The sequence below is a fragment of the Protomyctophum bolini genome, assembly GCF_963924005.1.
Source record: "Protomyctophum bolini genome assembly, chromosome: 1".
NCBI classification, from domain to species: domain Eukaryota; kingdom Metazoa; phylum Chordata; class Actinopteri; order Myctophiformes; family Myctophidae; genus Protomyctophum; species Protomyctophum bolini.
In genome coordinates this window covers 48,069,443-48,090,233 of record NC_137862.1, presented here as the reverse complement: position 1 = coordinate 48,090,233, position 20,791 = coordinate 48,069,443, and the positions used below count along the sequence as shown (strand labels likewise).

The following is a 20,791-nucleotide window of genomic DNA, read 5'->3' as shown; positions in this document are numbered from 1 at the left end:
TGTATTTACAGTTTTACTTGAGTGAAAGTACATAAGTGTTTTTGGCATCAAAATATAATTATGTACTAATTAAGTACAAAAACAAAACAGATATCTAAGCTCATCATAATGCATCAGCATCATGACGTGTGACCAGATTTGACTGAGAGCCTGCCATCACGCAAATTACAGCTTTTCACCAGAGAAAAACGTATTTCTTTTCATTTTCCCCCCCAAAATGAGTTAATAGCACAGGCAGACTCTTCACATACTAGAGCATGTCTGAAATAAGTCTCGGAGCTTAAATCGACATGTAAATAAATGCTTAAACATGTAGCTAGGTGTAATGTTAGAGACCACAGAAGTGAACCTTTCAAGCCTGTTTTGGCGAAAATTCCAAAAGATCCAATGGCAGCCCCTCAGTCACACGTGTTGTGAGCTTGTAGATCCACTTTTATTGAGTGGTGCAACCACTCCAAGGAACAGCAATGTCCGTGTTCACCTATGCGTTTGTTAATGAGCCAATGACTATGAGTACCAGCAGGGGCGCTGTTGCCTGCTAATGAGAGAGAGAGAGAGAGAGAGAGAGAGTTGCACCACTCAGTTCACACGTGTGTGATTTTTTATTTGTATAGCTGAAGTATAGGAAACTAAGTCTTATCCACACCTGATCGGCTCAGAGACGGTGCGTAGGCAGGAGTCAACAGCAATGTGAACACTTTTATTATTTAAGCAATTGTGTTTCGCTCAAAATACCTTTTCTTCAGCCATCTGTGCCTATAAATAATAAGTGTTCATATTGCAAGGGCAGACGGTGTTCGGGTCATATTGTGTAGCCTAAAATGAACAATATTTGCCCACGGAGATGTAGTGCAGTAGAAGTTGACATACTTTAGTAAATGCACCTACAAATTGTACTCAAGTGCAGTACTGGAAACGGTATACTGTATGTCTGTTAGTGTTAACACCTCAGACACTCAAATGTTAAAGCACGGCTAGAAGGCTTCCAAGATTGCTTCCTCGAAACGACCTGTTGTATAACAGTGATTACTGGCTCACTGTGCCTCATTGTTGAGCTTGTAGCGGGCAGAGTGGCGGTGCGGTGGTACCTCTGCTCGGTGGTAGAATCGTAACACGACCCATTCAGATCCATATAAATGATTAATGAGCAAACCACAGGACTGTGGTTCCTATGAGTAGAGACACACACACACACACACACACGCGTTTGTCAAAAAGGGGCCGATTCCACCGACGTGTTTGTGTGTTGCCCGGTGGAGGTCTGCACTCTGCTGAGTGCTTTGGAGTTCTTCATCATTGCTGTCGTCGGGTGGAAAAAGCCATGTGTCAGGATGTATGCAGAGAGAATTGAATTCAACATGTCTCAGGAAAGAAAAGCGTAGAGAAAAGCTAAATACTCTCAAGTTGCACGCAGGAATCCAAAAGTACAAAAGTGGGGTGAAATTAGTTTTTTGTGCATAGTTCCCATCGTGTGTTTTTTTTCCAAGAAAGGGAAGAAGAAAGCGAGGGGGTGGGTGGGCTAAGGAGCTCAAGGGAGGAAAGAAGAGCGCTTTTACCACAAAAAGTACAAGTAAAGGGTTTCAAATAGAAGCTTATGTCACAAACGATGCAGCCGTTGGACAAACGGTACAGCAACTTTTTACCCTAATATGTTTTGTCACTCACTCACTCACTCACTCACTCACTCACTCACAACGCATGTCCCCCCCCCCACGCCCCCCGGCAGCGTCGCGGCTGATGCCGCTGCCGGAGAAAGCTCCTTCTGCAGAGCTGGGCTATAGGTGCAAACTATTTGTGTTTATATCCGGCAGCCCGAAAAGGAGGCAAAAAGGCTGGCAGAGTATTGTAGTGCCTCTGCTATAATTATTGGCAGCTGCCACACATGGCAGAGACGCTGTTACTTATACCCATAGATAGATGCTGAGTGACAGGCGTATTGTAACATTAAAACACATGCCATGATTTTGTAAGTGTAACTCTACTGCACCTTTACTATTTGTATCCTTGTATGCATCTCTTTGTGTGGACATAAATATATGGTTGAAGTGTGTGTGTGTGTGTGTGTGTGTGTGTGTGTGTGTGTGTGTGTGTGTGTGTGTGTGTGTGTGTGTGTGTGTGTGTGTGTGTGTGTGTGTGTGTGTGTGTGTGTGTGTGTGTGTGTGTGTGTGTGTGTGTGTGTGTGTGTGTGTGTGTGTGTGTGTGTGCGCATGCAGGCATAATATGTGTGTGTATTGTGAGCGCACACACAACAGGCTGCAGGTCACGGCCAGCACAGAGCACACACTCTCTGCTGTGTTTGTTTGCACACGGCAACATTTAACTGAGAGTGTAAAACTGGACCCAGGGTCGATTTCACTTTCTATACTCTATAGTGTCTCAAACCAAGCTTACAAGCCAGCTGACCTTCAGCATTTCATCAAGAGACTAGAGTCAACCCGTCTACCTGCCTACACGTCTGTCTACCTGTCTGTCTGACTGCATAGAACTGTCTATCTGTTTCAGTGGATTCAACTGCCTCTCCTGCAACACTCTCCACTAGGCTTTTTGTTTTGTTTTTGAGCGGTTTTGGCATAGTTGTCTCTAATGAACAACTGTGTGTGTGTGTGTGTGTGTGTGTGTGTGTGTGTGTGTGTGTGTGTGTGTGTGTGTGTGTGTGTGTGTGTGTGTGTGCGTGTGTGCGTGTGTGTGTGCGTGTGTGCGTGCGCGCGCGCTATGTATGTATGTTTCCCCTAAGTGTGTGTCTAATTGAGTACGACATTTGACCTTTGACCCCTGCAGATCATAGGGGCCGCATTACGGTGCTAATTGGGGTCAGGTTACACGCACACACTAGGGGTGGGACGATATATCGATATCGTGATATATATATCGCAGAGATATGGTATCGTCCTCCCAATATCGTGATATTGATTTGTTAGTACTAGTAGTAGTAGTAGGCTACCCATTGTTGTGGACAGACAAGTTGTGGACAAGTTGCAAAGTTGCAGTCAGTTTTAAATACTGCTTGGAGGAGGAGGCAAGATTCATGTACTTATTGGCCAGTTTGTCACGCAAAGAATCTTGTAAGATTTTGGAATAAATACATAATTCCCTATTTTTGCCTTTTATGGTAATTTATTTATTTATTTTTCTTTCTCGCCTTGAACCCCTAACAACCCCCCCCCCCCCCCCCCCCCCCCCCCAACCACCACCACCTCTCTTCTTCCATTTCTTTGTTTTCTTGGAAAAATGACACGATGGGAACTATATGCACAAAAAACAATTTCACCCACCTTTTTACTTGTAAAACTGTGATGAAACAATACAGATGATTCAGATTCTTGGGTTTTGAATACTTTCCGGGAAAGCTATTATCCAACAGCGGGCACACCAAGCCGAGCCACTCAGGCTCAAGTCCCTCCCCTGGAATCTCCATCATCAGCCTTCACAACCGCGGCGTGCTCCTGGAATCCCAGACTCGAAGAAATATAAATAAAGATTTCCATAACCTCATTTCCAATTACTGGCAATCATGTTAAAGAGGCTAAATAGGCTGTCTAGCATATGCATACATTTACCTATCCCCCCCCCTCATGTGTTGCTTTCAGCCTTTTCTGTGAACTAAAAGTGAATAGTGTGCGACAATGAAGTGTCTGCTATGCTAAAGTCTAAACACATGCACTTGAATTACAAGGGCATCCAAGGTCTCCCTCCTTCTGTCTCTTTTCCCCTCTCTATTCTTCTTTTCTCCCCCTGTCCCTTCTTTCTGTCTGCCTGTCTGTTGTCTTATTCAGATACTCATTGTATTTAGCAGAAATTGGTTAGTTAGTATATGAAATGAGAGAGAGAGAGAGAGAGAGAGAGAGAGAGAGAGGCAGCATTTGATCCAGGGAATACTGCAGGTTGTTTAAACAAGTTGCTCTAGTGTTTCATCAGCCTCTAATTGGGGTGGCCTGCTGGGCTTGGGCAGACAGATCCACCTTGATGACAGTGATTGAAACGGCCCGGGCGTGTCCATTACGTGGCGTGAACCCTCCCATAGACATGCAAATACAACGCCTTTGTGTTCAGGGTGAGCCAGGTGAAGCTGTGAAGCGTGGAAACTATTTGATGTAGCCGTTAATGCATGCCGTGTCAAAGAGTCACTATCGTAATTTGTGCCGGCGTCATGTGTAATGCTGCTGTTGCTGCATGCATACTGTACTTTTTGAGAATAAATATACATACATTTAATATACTTGCATATTTCTCTTAATAACGTTTCGATGTGTTCTTGTTGCTTTCCGATCCCCCCCCCCCCCCCCCCCATTCGTTCAGCCTAATCAAAAGTCAAAGTATCGGGCGGTTTACGAGTACCGAGTACGAGTACTTGAGGGTGGTATCGGCCCGAGTAACCGATACCAGTATCGGTATCGGAACAACTCTAGAACACAGTGGAAAAAGTAGTTTGGAATAATGACTAAAGCATATTTAAAATCACACCCGTCTGAACACCCTGTGGCTGCACCACTCGAAAACAGCACTGACCTGGGTACAGTTAAACTATTGACAACCTCGGCAGATAATCCATATAATGCCACTATTATTTAGCAGAACTCAAGCCTGCAATGATTTAAAGCACTGAACCTCTTTTGCCCATTCTGCATACAATTGTCGTATATTGGTAGAACGAGAAACAAACTAGAACTGCACTCTGCCGAGTGCATACTTGCTTGTTGCACACTAGTAGGCCATAAATGGCCTACTAGTGCGCAAGCAGAGCGCGCAAGTACTTTCGACCGCTGGAAAGTATCACATCTCAGTATCTCTGTGAAGGAACGTTTGAAATGTATAATCATTACGTGTAACTATTTGCTACCTAACTACTTTTTTACAGAAAAATGAATCATTGATATGTGATGAAAAAAAAGGTATATAAACTGAATTAAAATATATTATACAGTATAATTATTTTATTACTTATTGTAAATTGTCAATTGTTTTAAATGTATTTCATTTTTGTAATTTATTTTTGTACTATAGTGATATTAATACTAAATCATGATCAGAGTAATATGTGTCTCTAACTTCAATTTCTGTAATAATACTTTCAAATTTGTTGAAATATACATGATCTAAAATACTTCCGAAATCTGTAGTTGGATTTGTATTTAATTGTTTAAAGCCTAATCTTGACATGAAGGTCTTTATATTTATATCTTTTTCAGTATAATGGTCTTCATTGAAATCTCCTATTATCATAATTGTGGAAGTCGGAGATGATAGATACTTTACCATTTTCTTGAGAAATGTGTTTAATTCCGTAAGGTTTGTTTTAGGTGATCTGTACATAAGAATGATATATAGATCTTTATTTTTTACATGTATACATACGTGTTCTACTTTTTCTAATATCTCGATTTCTTTTTGAATTATTTCAATGGCAATATCTTCTTTTATAGCAAACATAACTCCCCCACCTATATCAGATTCTCTGTCATTCCTGATTGTTTTGTAATTGGTGTTCATTGTTTTTAATTTAAAAGTAATGTTATTATTTTTATTTAAGTGTGTTTCAGTAAAAGCTATTAGATCCAACATTTCGAGTTGGGAATCTGAGTTTATATCTTGTAAATGTGTTAGATAACCTCTGATGTTCAACAATCCAATTTTTAATGAATGTTTTAATGGTAATTGAGTTATCTTCCGTATATTTGGATTTTCTAGAGGTGATTCTCGTAATCGTATCATTTCTCTTTCTACATTCTTATCTACTTTCATCGGCTGTGAGGTCCTTGGCAATGTGACCTGCGTATTCAGTTAGTATGGTAGGTCGGCTGTGAGGTCCTTGGCAATGTCACTTGCGTATTCAGTTAGGATGGTAGGTCGGCTGTGAGGTCCTTGGCAATGTGACCTGCGTATTCAGTTAGTATGGTAGGTCGGCTGTGAGGTCCTTGGCAATGTCACTTGCGTATTCAGTTAGGATGGTAGGTCGGCTCTGAGGTCCTTGGCAATGTGACCTGCGTATTCAGTTACTATGGTAGGTCGGCTGTGAGGTCCTTGGCAATGTCACTTGCGTATTCAGTTCTGTAGAAATATTATCTTCTCTGAAATGGATTTCTGTTAGTTAGTTATATACTACAACGACTTTAAGCTTAATGGTTAACGTTTTGACATTTGCGTGATTTTATACAATCCAGAAACATAATGTTGTATGACTTACGTCATCAGAAATGGTCATCTGTGTAATCTGGTCCCACCAGATACCGTGGGCTTTCAAACAAGTCAAACAAGTCTGTGCCTGGTTTGCTGGGACCAGTTACCACATTACGTCATCGTTGAAAGCTGGGACCAGAGTACATGGTGTGTATATGTATGACTAGCTCTCAGTGATGACGTAAGAGAAATGGTCATCTGTATAATCTGGTCCCAGCAGATACCACATTACGTCATCTTTGAGAGCTGGGACCAGAGTACACGGTGTGTATATGTATGACTAGCTCTCAGTGATGACGTAAGAGATATGGTCATCTGTGTAGTCTGGTCCCAGCAGACCAGGCACAGATTTACAAATTACAAATCACATTACAACTACATACAGAGTATGTAGTTGTAATTTGATTAGCAGTATACTGTGGTTACTTGGTTCCAAAAAGTGAAGCCAAGTTTTTTTCAACCGTAGGTTTGTGCCTGGTTTGCTGGGACCAGTTACAACATTACGTCATCGTTGTGAACTGGGACCAGAGTACATGGTGTGTATATGACGTAATGTTGTAACTTGTAACTTGTAACTAGTCCCAGCAAACCAGGCACAGACTGTATGTAGTTGTTCTAGTTACAACTACATACAGAGTATGTAGTTGTAATTTGATTAGCAGTATACTGTGGTTACTTGGTTCCAAAAAGTGAAGCCAAGTTTTCTTCAACGGTAAATCTGTGCCTGGTTTGCTGGGACTAGTTACAACATTACGTCATCCTTGAGAGAGTACATGGTGTGTATATGACGTAATGTTGTAACTTGTAACTTGTAACTTGTAACATTACGTCATATACACACCATGTACTCTCTCAAGGATGACGTAATGTTGTAACTAGTCCCAGCAAACCAGGCACAGATTTACCGTTGAAGAAAACTTGGCTTCACCTCGAAGAGACCAAGCGAAACGATTACTTGCGCGCTCTGCTTGCGCAAGTAATGTCCATTGTTGAGGGGCGCTAGCCCCTCCTATACACGGGTTTAATGTTTGTCTTGTCTAGATTAAAAACACCATTGACAATGGACAGAGTCTAATGTTCGTTTGGTCTGTCACTGATCAAATCTGCATATGCATGTCAGAGGAAAACCTCTGCCAATTAAGGGCCCACGATTCTCATAAACTTCTATTTTGTGATGTTAAATTGATGTCATATGTGATGTTGATAAAGTGCCCCTCACTTCACACGGGTGTGATTTTTATTAGACAAGGCATTTCTAATAATGTATTTGTTTCATTAAACCCACACACCAAACACCATTCTGTTTCTCTTGGTTTCGGTTTCAACAGTAAATAAACAGATCTAGGGGTTTATTTTTCCTATAGGCTACTTTTGCATGACTACGTAGGGCATTCATTTCTGTGTGAAAGTTAGCCAACTTGCTGCTTGGGGGAAATACTTGCAACGCAAGGGAGAAAGGTTACATGAAAAATGTACATTTGTTATGGTTTGACCTAAATAAGTGATGTTGTTTGTATAATCAGAATAATATTTATTTTACACTGAACCAAAAACCAATCAACAGGTATACGTCCATGAGGAAAGGGAAAATATGTTCCAAGGCCAGCAGCATGATCGAGGAAAGGTTTGGATTCCTGGAGGGAGAGAATTATTATCACTAAGAAAGTCATTATTAATTTATAATTTGTTAAATTGGAAAAAGACAGTCGTCTATGGAGGTCGTTAAGACCTCCATATTATTATGGTCAGTGTGAAAAGTGGGAGCGATTGGTGCAGGTGGTGAGGAGATACGGCGGTGTTTCTGACACACATTCAGACAGACATTGACTGAATTATAGTATGATGATGATGATGATTAAATTGGAAAAAGGGCATCGTTAAGACCTCCATATTATGGTCAATGCCTGTGTGAAAAGTGGGAGCAATTGGTGCAGGCGTTGAGGAGATACGGCAGTGTTTCTGACACATTCAGACAGACAGACATTGACTGAATTATAGTATGATGATGATGATGATGATTGGCATGCTTTTGAAGTAAGAGACCAGATCATTTCATAGTAGGACGTATGGTAGACCATTAGGTATGTAATATGTACTGTAGCATTAGTTTTATGTACAACTTAAGCAACCCTAAATATCAATGCTATGCCATTCATGAAAGAGAATATAAGTCCTATTTGATTGTTAAACGGAGGCTAAACTTTTCCCAAGCTATCCTAAACTGCACAGAGTTTATTCACACAGTGGATTTATTTGTCCAAGTCTTGACAGAAAGGAGAACCCAAGCTGTGTATGTATATCGCTATAATACAAGGAGGGTATGGAAAACTCAGTCTAGATGCAGTCATGCAGATATGGGCTGCTTTGATTACGGCTAGTTTTATCATGGTTGAGACTTAATATAATATCTGATGATAAAAGAGAAGCAGTTAAGATATTCATTGACGTGAAAACAAACGGTGAAGAGATGCCGTTTCAAAGTTAACATTACACTATAGGATTAACACGTAGGCCAACTAAACATACAATTTACCTCAAGCTTGAAGATGTAGTTATGTATCGTTGTGTTTGATGTACCGATCCTTTGTCCATATTTTGTTTTACAGTCTATGGGAGGGACAGACATTGCTGGGCATTGGAGTGGTTGCACCAGTCAAAAACAGCACTGACCTGGGTACTGTTAAACTATTGACAACCTCCTCGGCAGACAATGTAATGCCACTAAGCAGAACTCAAGCCTGCAATGATTTAGACACAGTGATCTGACTACTACTTTTGCTATTTATTCATTATTTATTTGAATACTGAAAAGTCACAGTTGAGTTGACACATGAGGTTTATTCCACCCTACAGGGACAATATACGATGCATTGAGCTTTAAAATAATGATGTGAGACGGAGCTTTTTATGGCATTGCACCTCGGAGGGGGGAATTGGGGAAAGCATGGCATGAAAAATTCACCGCGGCCATGGGTTTGTCTGACGAAGCCCATTGTCATTTACTGGCCTACTTATAGCTATTGACTTTTCCCTGTGGCCGTGCTCTGGCCCTGGCAATGTGAAATTCTTCTCTGGTCTTATTACTGTGGCTTGTGCATTAATGGCTAATGGCATAGCTGCCTGTGACCCTCACACTGTCTGCGGTCTATAAAGGCTTCTCCCACCCTGAACGCTGATAATGGCTTCTCATAAAGACGAGCAAATGATGAGGGTATAGACCATCTCATTTAATCTCTCCCTCTCTCTCTCTTCCTTTCTTTCCCCTTGCGTGACCATAGCATTGGCTACCACTTTAAGAGAAGGCTGAAAATACCGGAAATATAATCGTCTTAATTTGTGTTTGTTTTTACATTTCTAATATATAATTTAATCAACACACATAAAAAATCTAATCGGTCTAGATTTGTCTAATTAACACTAGCATTTTACCTGTATTATACTTTGTTGCACAGTATCGTACAGAAATACCAAACATAGCCTATTTTCTGTCTTTCTTTTTTTCCCCATAAATCGTAATCGAGGCAAGCGTTTGAAATAATGGTTGGAAATTGATTTGCAGTCACATCGCCCCGGCCCTATACACTCGGATGATTTACTGCCAAAAGAAATCTGTCCGCATGTGAGACACACAGCCCATGTTTTCCCAAGACCTTTGCGAAGCACCCATGCCTGTAGTGACACATCTTGGTGTGTGCTCAGCACCCCCCACCCCCCCCCATGGAGTGTTTCAGAGTAGAACGCTGTGGCTGGCTGCCTCCGGGCTCCGGGCGAGGGGTTACGAGAGGATGCTACATGGGGTGCGTAGTGTTGTGATGGTGCTATCTGTCTCCGTTACGCTGTGCTGCCACGAGGGCTTGTGGGGACGCCAAGGCGGTTAGCAAGGGACACATGAGGACAGACGTATAAAGATGTGAATAGTTCTCTTTCCTCTCTTTCTCTCTCTCTCTCGCTTTCTCTCAACACTCAACATGTATACGTACAATAAAAAAGGGAATAAAACATTGTGTAAACAGAGCTGTGTCATTGCAACTTAGAAAGGTTCGAGCAGCTCGCTATGCAGTATCACGTCGATGATGTATTGACATGAGGTCACAAAAGGTGTAGATGGAATGTGTATCTAGAATACAGTCAGGCAATACATTTAGTCTGGTACATTACGTACTGCATCCGCACAAAACATAAATAAATAAATAAAAGCTCACACAAAAGCACAACATGCATTTGTTAGAAATCTTTCTCTCTTTCTCTCTCGCAGGAATTGTTTCTTCCTGCGGCCTGGCTCTCTCTCTCTCTCTCCTGTCTGTAACTGATCAGATTTATTGTGGGATTAATAGGTTATGATGGAGGTGGTGTAGGTTATTATGGTCTGGCTATTGGATGCCAGAGCCCTGGGGAGTGACATGCCTTCAGTCTGCGAGTGAGCGAGCAAGCGAGCGACCGGAACCTGACCTGACCTGACCTGACTCTGTCTGTCTGTCTGTCTGTGGTTGAATGCAGGCTCTATGCTGTAAATACTGATAAATTAGCCGATAGCCAGTAATTCCACCCGAGAGATAAACCGCCTTCTGTCGCGTCTAGGTGGTGGAAAGTAACATTTAAGTACATTTATTTAAATATTTGTACTTGAATGACGACTTCGCCCATTTTCAATCCTCTAATGCTCACGATGAAATGGAATTATTTCATCATGGGCACATGTGAGGTGAGGGGCGCTCTTATCATCATTCTGTATCATCATACGACATCTCCAACCAATCACAATTTGCGTCCTCACCTTCGTCTTCATTGTTTGTGTTTACTGGCCATTCATTATTATTTTTATTCTACATCTTTTTGACATCATCGTAGGCAGGTTTATTTTATTCCAAACAACTTGAAACAAGTTTTTTTTTAATTTTTGAGGGGATATACAGGTTTAATGTTTTTTTTTACTTAAATGTTTGTTTTAATTATTTTATTGCCATCTACACTTATAAAGGTAGCTAGGCTATTGGGACCTATGCCAGCTATACACGTATAAGCGTATAGACAACCGTTTAATCCATATATGAACGCACCGTCCGTCTGTTTACCTTGTAGCATTGCTCCGGCTAGTATAGACCTCCTCCGTCACCACCAGCGATGCGATTTAAAAATTCAGCTCCGTTGAGCCCCCACCTTCCTGTTTAACCCGGAAGGATAACAAGCTCCATAGAGTGGGCCTGGACGGGCGGCATATCGAGAAGTACCAGCATGCTAACACTAGGGGCAGCAAAGGAATTAAAAACGCCATTGACAATGAAGGGAATATTTACGTAATTTTGTAACACATTACGTCATACTGTCTCTTTATTGTTAATGGCATTTAATGTTTGTTTTGGCACTGTTTGTTTTACAGTACATCACCATTACATCACATAATCAAAATTAGATAGACTTTAATATATTAGCTTCCCTCACTTCACATGGGTGTGATTTTTATTAACCCGCTTATGGCCAACGACGTGTTTTTTGACGTGCCATCAACAAATCCCTCAAGGCCAAGGACGTTGTGGACGTGGTAGACAATAATTCAAAAAAAAAAATCTACTAAAAACCGGCCGAAATCCGCGCGATCGTGCACTATCGTGTACGCGCGCCGTCTCTATGTGAATCGCGGCAAAAAATCTGATATTTTGGGATCTTCTGGGCTAGATTTGGGTGATTTTAGACTAACTTATGATGAAGCTATTGTTAGCCTAGCATTCCGACTGAGTGAGGCTATCTTGTAGGGGACAATCTTTCATTGGTTGTTTACGTCCTTTTGAACCGGAAGTGTTATACCAGTTTACACATTTTAGAGATTTTCAGCATAATGGTACGTTCCCGCCATCTGGTGTAAATCGTGGGGTACTACTTGAAAATGACTCTAAAAGATGGCGTGATTGTATTTTAACGCAGATGTATATTTTTGCATAAAAATGATGAATTAAGAAATGGGGCTTTCGCCAGAATTGGCTGGCGTTGGCCAGCAATCTAATGGCAATCTAAAAATGTGAGATGTGACCATGAAGAATATTTGGATCTCATAATTATACTGTGTTGCAAGGCCTTACTCAATTGTGAATTAACATACAGTAGACCTTTTGGTGAGCAGCTGCCTAGGGGTGTCGGCCTCTCAGGAGTAGCTAGGAGCCTAATTCCTGTGTATGTAAATTGGGGGTCTGTTGACCTGAGTTGATGAAAGGACTTTGCTACTAATAGATATGCACCATGTCGATCCCCTTGACCAAATGTGGAAGGTTTAAAAGGTGGCCAACAAGGCTATAATTTTAGTCAGTCAGTCGGGGCACAGATTGTCTCATTTTGAAGCTGCAAGTCTGTAGTTTACAATGGTATAAGAATCTTCTTTCTAGCATTTACCATTATTTATTAATAAGCATTTTAATACACCTTGGTTTCAGTGAACTAAAATGCTTCATTTTTGCTATAAGTGCTATAAGTAAACGATGGAACATGCTAGAGAAATGGTTCTTATTTCTTTGTAAAGTGAAGAAATGCAGCTTGAAAATGAGATATTTGGTGACATTGTGCTCATATCGCACATATTTCTATTGTCATTCAAAAAGTCGCCAAATCTGGCCTAAGCCACAAAAAGATGTGATTTAAGGCTGGTAATAAGAACAATGGCTTCCATTATAGGAGCATGCTATGAGGTGCATACTTAGTTTAGTTCATTGGTTAGACATGGGTTAAGGTTAGGTATGCTGCCCCGTGCGAGGTTAGGTTTAGGGTGAGGGTTTGAGATAGGTTGTAGTTGTAGGACTAATGACTGGTCTAACCAATGACTAGTCTAAACCAAAAACGAACTTAGTCTAAACTAAGTACTGCACCCGCATGCTATAATTTATAGCATCCTTACTTTCCAGGAATAGAAAGCTTGTAGTTTTTATTTGCTTGGATTCCCCATCGATTATGTCGCGTTTTGGAACTGGCCCACAGCCCATCTCAGACACAGACCTGACAAAAAACTTTGTTGCTTCAGCGTGACCTCACCCTTTAGCGGGCGGGATTGCGCTGAATGGATAGATAGATAGATACTGCAGGCTTTCTATTCCTAGAAAGTAAGCATGCTACTGTATAATGGAAGCCATTGTTCTTATTACAAATCTAAATACAAATTTTGACATATTTTATCTTGAAAAAACACAGCCACAGGCACAGGCAGAGTACAACAAAAAATGGGTGAAGTTGTCCTTTAAGTCAAGCAAAAAAGTACTTCCGAGTACTTCTTCCACCACTAGTCCCTGGTCTACGGCGTGCGTGCGTGTGTGTGTGCGTCTCCGTCTCTCTGGGCTTTCTCTAGACTTATACTGTCTTTATTATCTCTGACCCAGTTTGACTCGGCGCGTCTGTCACAGGCAAACAACCTTTGCCTTTTCATTCCGCCCGCTGCCATTTCTCCATTTCAGCCTCCCGCTGAATGCAGGCAGTAATTTCAACCCCAGCCGTTGCGGAATTGTTTTTTTGCTCCAGCAGCTTTTCTCCTGAAGACAGTGTGGAGGTGTCTGAGTGTCTGAGGACACAGCATGAGTCAAAAGGGGGAGATGAGTGTTGTTTGATGTCTCACGGCACTAATCCCACTCCCAGGCTCTTCTTTGCCTTTCACGGGCCGCGTGCACCCTCCTGTCTATACTGTATAATATCATCGCTGTCGAACGGAATTCTCTCATCTCTGTGTTCTAACCTTTTCTTTTTTGTAAATGAATGTCCTGCTTGATCATATAACAGCAAAAGTAGCAGATGTGCAAGCTTCACGCCGTGTTTCGAGCTTGTAGATCTGCTACTTTCCCCACTTTTGAATTTGAATCCTGAAACGTGACCGCGTTGGACTTATGAGGTTTCCACCCGATATGTCTTTTGGGTTTGTCCTTATCGATCTTTCTGTGTCTCTTATTTGTCCTTGTTTGCTGTCCTTGGTTGCTTCCACAAAATCTTTTCCCACTTTTTGACTATATATTCCCATTGTTTTTTCTCTATCTACTGTATGTCTCCCTTTTCATCTGCCGTCCCTATTTTGGGGTCTGCAAGACATTTTCAAAACAGAAATGTTTACCAAGTTTTCAGTTTGAAAAAAGTACGTAGAGGTACATTTATACAATGATGCTAAAATGATAACACAAAAAGCCCTGACGGCTTGTTTCCATTGTGGTCTATTATACGTTTTCAATTCATCAAGACATTATGAAGACATACCCACCCACCTCAGCAACATTATGAAAATTGCACACTCTCGTCTTAGCTGCCTGCCAGCAAGAGAGACATTGGGAAGCATTTTTGGTCTGACAAAAAATATGGACACTTTGGACAGTCGTACAGGTACTCACAATTACCATGTTTTGGGGGCTGCTTGAGAACTCATTCAACGCATGGCTCATTTTTATGGAATGATGAGCTTGCATATCAGCTGTTTTCGCGGAGCACATGTCAGAGCCACTTGACGCTGTGTGTGTGTGTGTGTGTGTGTGTGTGTGCGTGTGCGCGTGCGTGTGTGCGTGCGTGTGTTGGGAGAGACGAGATTGATAAAGAGAGGGCACTGCGCTCTCTTCAGCGCTGCGCTAATCATGTTCAAGGCGGATATCTCGTGTTGAATTGCAGCCTGGTTAAAAGCACTCGAAGAAATTCATTAATTAGAAACAAATGGTCCGGATGTTCGCTCGTAAATTCCTGCCGAAGTTCGAGTCCTAAAAACAGGGCTAGAGTACAGCCTTAATTAACAGTTGGGTACATTTCACATGAAAGCACAACTCAACACAAAGACTGTTACTGTGGACGACACACTGATAAAGCATTACACTTTACAACAGGGTCCACCATTTCCAATTCATCAGAAAATTTAGAGACGTACAAATATACACTTCTATATAAAAATCAGACCCGTGTAAACTGAGTCATTAGCAGGCAGCAGGCACATCACTATCTCTCTCTCTGTTTCTGGCACCCCCTACTGGTACTAATAAGTCACATACTCGTGCTCATGACATAGATACATAACGTGATACATAGATACGCACGGACATTGCTGGTTGTAGGAGTGGTTGCACCACTCAAAAACAGGAAACCATGTAAGGAGGTAAAAAGAAACATATACAGTGGAATATCTATATGATGAAACTATGCGTATACACACTATAGAGTGCTATCTATGTCCACCTAAAATGCTATGTAAGTTTCAGGGGCTAATTGTCCCTCTCTCTCGCTCTCTCTCTCTCTCTCTCCCCCTGTGCGTTGCCAGGTTCATCTCCCTGCCCAACGGCGTGCTCCAGATTCTGGGCGTAGCCCAGGAGGACGAGGGGGCGTACCGCTGTGTGGCCGCCAACACTGCCAGGACCAGCATCAGCCAAGAGGCCAGGCTCACTGTCACCACAGGTATGGATGGATGGATGGATGGATGGATGGATGGATGGATGGAGATAGATAGATAGATCTTTATTGTCATTATAACATGTACAACTAAATTAAAAGTGCCAACCGATCATTGCATCAAATCACTCAAATATATCTATGAAAACGAATACAACAAAGACATATTTCCTGTATTTACCGTACTTCCCGTTATTGCACAAACCCCTATTGCACTTAACATGTATTGCACAAGAAAACATGTATTGCAGCTGTTATTGCGCAAACCCATATTGCAGATATAAATAAAACGAGTATTGCAGCTGTTATTGCGCAAACCCCCTATTGCAGATATAAATAAAACAAGTATTGCAGCAACAGATCATTTCTTAGCAGCATTGAGTGAGCCTACCGCTTGGGGAGAGAAGCTGGTCCCTGACTTGATCACTCTGTACCGTCTGCCTGATGGCAACAGTTCGAACAGGGAGTGACCGGGGTGGGAAGTGTCCTTTTATAAGGTTCTGCGGTTTTTTGAGACAGCGGGATCTGTGTAGGTCTTCCAGTGTAGTGTGGGGAGAGGGCAGCCAACGATCTTCTGTGCCGTGTTAATGACCCTCTGTGCCCTGGGTGCTGTTTTGCTGTCGGGCAGAAACCGCTTATCTCTCATATTCTAACTTTTTTTATTTTTTGTTTATTTTGTCTCATAAATTAACGCCCTACTTGATCACTACAGCGTCACTACAACAGTAGCACATCTGCAAGCTCGACGTGTGGCGTGAATTGACATATCTTTGTGAGCTTGTCCGTCTGCTGCTTTCGCTGTTTTTGAATTTGAAATCCTGAAAAGTAACAATTTTGGACATAATTATGAGGCTTCCACCCGAACATATTTTCATGTCAAGGACCCTCCTCAGGATCCTCCAGACATAAGTGGGGTCCGGAGACATCCAGGGGATTCTTCAGGAGGGTTCCAGGGGGTCCCCAGCTAAAGTAGTCACTTTATCCATGTATGCATTGGCTATTCAAGAATAGCAGATGTACAAGCTCACTTAGCTGCAAGCTTATAAATCTGTTGTTTTTGAAAAAATAAATAAATATATTGAATTTTCTTAATACATCTTCTCTTCTGGGGTTCCCTGGCACAAGACCTTTTCAGATTTGGGGGGTCCTTGACCTGGGAAAAAAGTTTGAGAACCACTGCTCAGGAAGACATTGAGATAACCCCTACCTCCTTCTGAAGGTGCAGATTCCCCTCTCACCATGTAGAAGTATTGAAATCAGAGCGTCCGCCCACCCTGACACACACACACATGCCCCACATTCATCTTTCAATCCCCCCACATCCACCAACTACACTACAGACTACAGTATGGCCCCATTTACACACTTGCTGACAAATCTAGCCTAAATCTAGCCTGAATCAGATCTGTGCCACATCCAAATTGAAATCTGATTTGTTTAAATAAGTCTAAATGCAGACTGGTCACAGAGAGTATGTTTTGCAATCCATCCGTCCGTCTGTGTGTGTGTGCGTACGTACTGTACGTGCGTCTATCGCTGGGCGCTTTAATGGATTAAATAACCCCGGGCAATCAGAGTGTTAACCCGGTTGATGCCAAATTTTGCACACACACTCCATGGAAGCCAATGATTAACCTTTCCAGAACGGTCCGACTTTGCTCTAGACGGATCTGTCCGATATTTTCATATTCCAACCTAATTGGCTAACATTGGGTTTCAAAGTTTGCAGGATTGGCCCGTTTTGAACATAAAGCCTCAAATCATGAACGCAGCGTGCAATTTACGTGAAATCTTTCACAGACTTTCCTATACTAGGCTGAGGAATATATATCCTACCCTTTTCACATTGGCCTGTTATAGCGCCACCAACAGGTGGATTTTTGCAAAACACATTTTTGGAATACACTGCCTCAAATCATCCAATTGCCATCGAAGCGGTTAGAAGAAATGGCACCCTTTTCACATTGGCTTATTATAGCACCACCTGGGCCCACTTTTTTTCCCAATGTGACTTGAGCCACATTCAAAGGTGGTTTCAAATCTGATTAAAATCTGATGTCAGGAGAGTTGTCTCAGTCTGAATGCAACAACCTGATCTAAATCGGTTTCCATGTGACTTGTATGTGACTTGCGTTAAGACTTATTTAAACAAATCAGATTCCAATCTGGATGTGGCACAGATCTGCCTGCCCAGTCTGAACACACAGATCGGATCTGGTCACTTGCAAACAAACGCACGGCAGTGTGAAAGGCCGGGCCTAAAAGATCTGATTTGAGAGAAGAAATCTGATTTGAATCGGATTTGACTTGATGTGACTGCAGTCTAAATGGGGCCTACAGTATGTCTTCTCTTGTTTCCACTTGCATGCCCATCATGGCTGGAGCCTTGGCTCAGCTCCTGTGTTTAACAGTGCTGTCCACTACTCACCCCCACACACATGGATGGGAGCCAGCGTGTATGCTCTTCACACTCAGGCGTACCTGCCAAGCATTAGACTGTGAAAAAACACGATTTAGTTTATTGGACCAGGGGCTGCACTTACTGTACATTACATGCTCCATACTTTTACTTTAATACATCTAATCATTAAAAATAATTGGTTACAATGAAGGCAAGACAATAATTCAGACTTCAAAAGTATGAGCATTTTACTCCAAGTAAGGAGCCAAAACTTACATGACTTGGCATTGCAAATGGAAACCCTGTTACTTCTAATAACTTCTAGGACAGTGCTAAAAAAAGTACACACTGATGCCAATACTTAAATTTGCAAAGTAAAAATGTTGAAACAGGATTTTTAATGACAACAGAGTATTTCTACATTGTGGTAAATGCTACTTTTACTGTGGAAGAACAAACAAACATTTGAGTACTTGTTCCTACTTGTTGATAGTGTAACACTCACGAAGGCTATACGCCAAAACACGTACGTTGTGCTGTCTGCTCTGCAGCATACTGTGCAAATCTAAAATAATAAAAAGTGCCTTAAACCAAATGACATGTCCGTGAGTGCTGGTATTATTCTCTCCTTAGAGAATTTCTTGTAAAGTACTTGTTCCACCTCTGGTGTGCAGTGTTGAGAACTTGAGATCCCAGTCGACCTATCCATAATGATCATCCTATCCCCAGGCTAGGCCGTGAAGGCACCTTTTTTTTGGGACACTCTTAATTAATTCCCAGCTGCAGACGTTTCTAATTAATGACTCTCAATTGAGGGCTGATTATGCTATCTGGCTTTAGGCCAGACCACAGCAGCATTTTGCCTCTGTCTGTCGGGTGGAAACCCCTCATGTCCAAATTAAACTGCTACTTTTCAGGATAAAAAAAGGGGGGGGGGGGGGGGGAGCTAAAGTTGTTGGAGCTTTTGGATCTGCTACTCTTGATGCTTTTGTGTGACACTTTATTATTAAGTAGGGCTTTTGTGTGACACTTTATTATTAAGTAGGGCTTTTGTGTGACACTTTATTATTAAGTAGGGCTTTTGTGTGACACTTTATTATTAAGTAGGGCGTTCATTCATGAGAACATGGAGAACAATTTACTTCTGCAGGGAGTACTGTACGTGATACTGGAGGCTACAGTATACACCATACAGTAGGCTAGCTGGCTGTAAATCGTCTTTGACAACAGTCACGTGTGCGGCGCTGCCTTGTTTATAGCTCTGTCAAAAGCATCTGACATGCCGTTTTTCATAGTCTTTAGTTAAAAAGGTTGCCTCATATTGATTATGAACACGGTGCCCTAAATTGGCTCGGACAACCTCCCATGGCGTAAGGTTTTTATTGTTTACTGTAGGAGGAGGAAAGGCTGAGGTAACACTGACCCCCAAGGCATGCCCCACAAGGTCTGATTCCAACATTATAATGTCGTCGCTGTCGGGCAGAAACCTCTTATCTCCAACTTTTTGTATTTTTTCCATAAATTACCACTTTGGGACATAATGAGGTTTCCACCTGGCAGAGATGATTTATTTGCAATGTTATTAGGGTGTTCCTGATCTTATCTTTTGCCTTATCTTATCTTATTTTACTTTAACTTAGCTTGATAAGGTCATTTTTACTAAACACTAATGCATCTGCATTATTAAAAGTGCACAAGCCTTCTTTTTTGCCCATGTTGCTATACTGAGGCAGGAGATCATGTATAAAAAAATCACACCCGTGTGAAGTGAGCTCTTATCATTATACATCATCATACATCCTCATACAATATGAACAACTGCATTAATGTGATTGGTTAGCCGATTTGCTTGTCTACATATGACGTACATTTTCCCTTCATTGTCAATGGCATTGTTGCCACAGACCTACAGTACGACCTAATTCCTCATTTCATTGTCAATGGCAAATATGAGACGTGTGGGGACAAAAGATAAAGATAATGTATACAAAATCACACCTGTGTGAAGTGAGGGGCGCTCTTATCATCGTACATCATCTCATTCCGGCCAATCACAATTTGCGTCCTCACTTTTGTATGTGTTTACGTGTTTACGTAATGTTTGTGTTTACACAAACACTCAAAAATGGCCATTCATTTTCAATGACATTCAATGTCGTGTTAAGACATTGCTGGACATTGGAGGACATAGGAGGGGCTAGCGCACCTCAATAACATAAATAATGGTAAAATTTAGCATTTACTGTATATAGTGCCTTTCTTGCATGACAATATTAACAAGAAAGACAGTCATGAAAGTAATCAAAACGGTAATGGAGCATCAAAGCTGTCATCGGTTTAAAAAAGTCCACTTTCCAGACTGGATTCTCGATATGGCTTTCTTCCACCGGGAACGGTCATTACCTTCTTTACCTAAATTGTTCTTCCTTCCTCACTAATATGCGTCCGTACCATCGCAGTCTGCACACTCCATCTGATCATCCTCATCAGCTGTTCAGCCTCTCTCCGTGCTCCTCTCTTGGGTCTCCGTGTCTCACTTCCATATACGTCATGCCACTTCTGACGCACGCTGCATCAAAGCTGACAGGTGTTAAATAAGACTTTCAACCGAGACAAAATAAGACCTAGACACCGTGAACACCAAATTGAAATGAAATCAGAACGAAGAGGACAAGACAAAAATAAATAAAAGAAACAACCTATATTGGAATGAAGAAATACAGAACAAAAAGAAAAATGTAAGCGTTAAAAATAAAAGCATCACTGGTGGTGGAAGTTATACGATTACTAGTGAGTCGATCCGCCATCTGAAATGGCACAGCCACTGTTCATTAT

At 41.7% G+C, this 20,791-nt stretch overlaps 1 protein-coding gene across 1 annotated transcript in view; it reads left to right on the top strand.

Moving 5' to 3' along the window:
* Positions 1-20,791, top strand: part of igdcc4 (immunoglobulin superfamily, DCC subclass, member 4) — a 138,854-nt gene that overhangs the window by 67,419 nt on the left and 50,644 nt on the right. Inside the window, exon 4 of the mRNA XM_080785179.1 lies at positions 15,428-15,561. Within this exon, the coding sequence (XP_080641305.1) occupies positions 15,428-15,561 (134 nt within the window). The remainder of the gene's footprint in view (positions 1-15,427; positions 15,562-20,791) is intronic.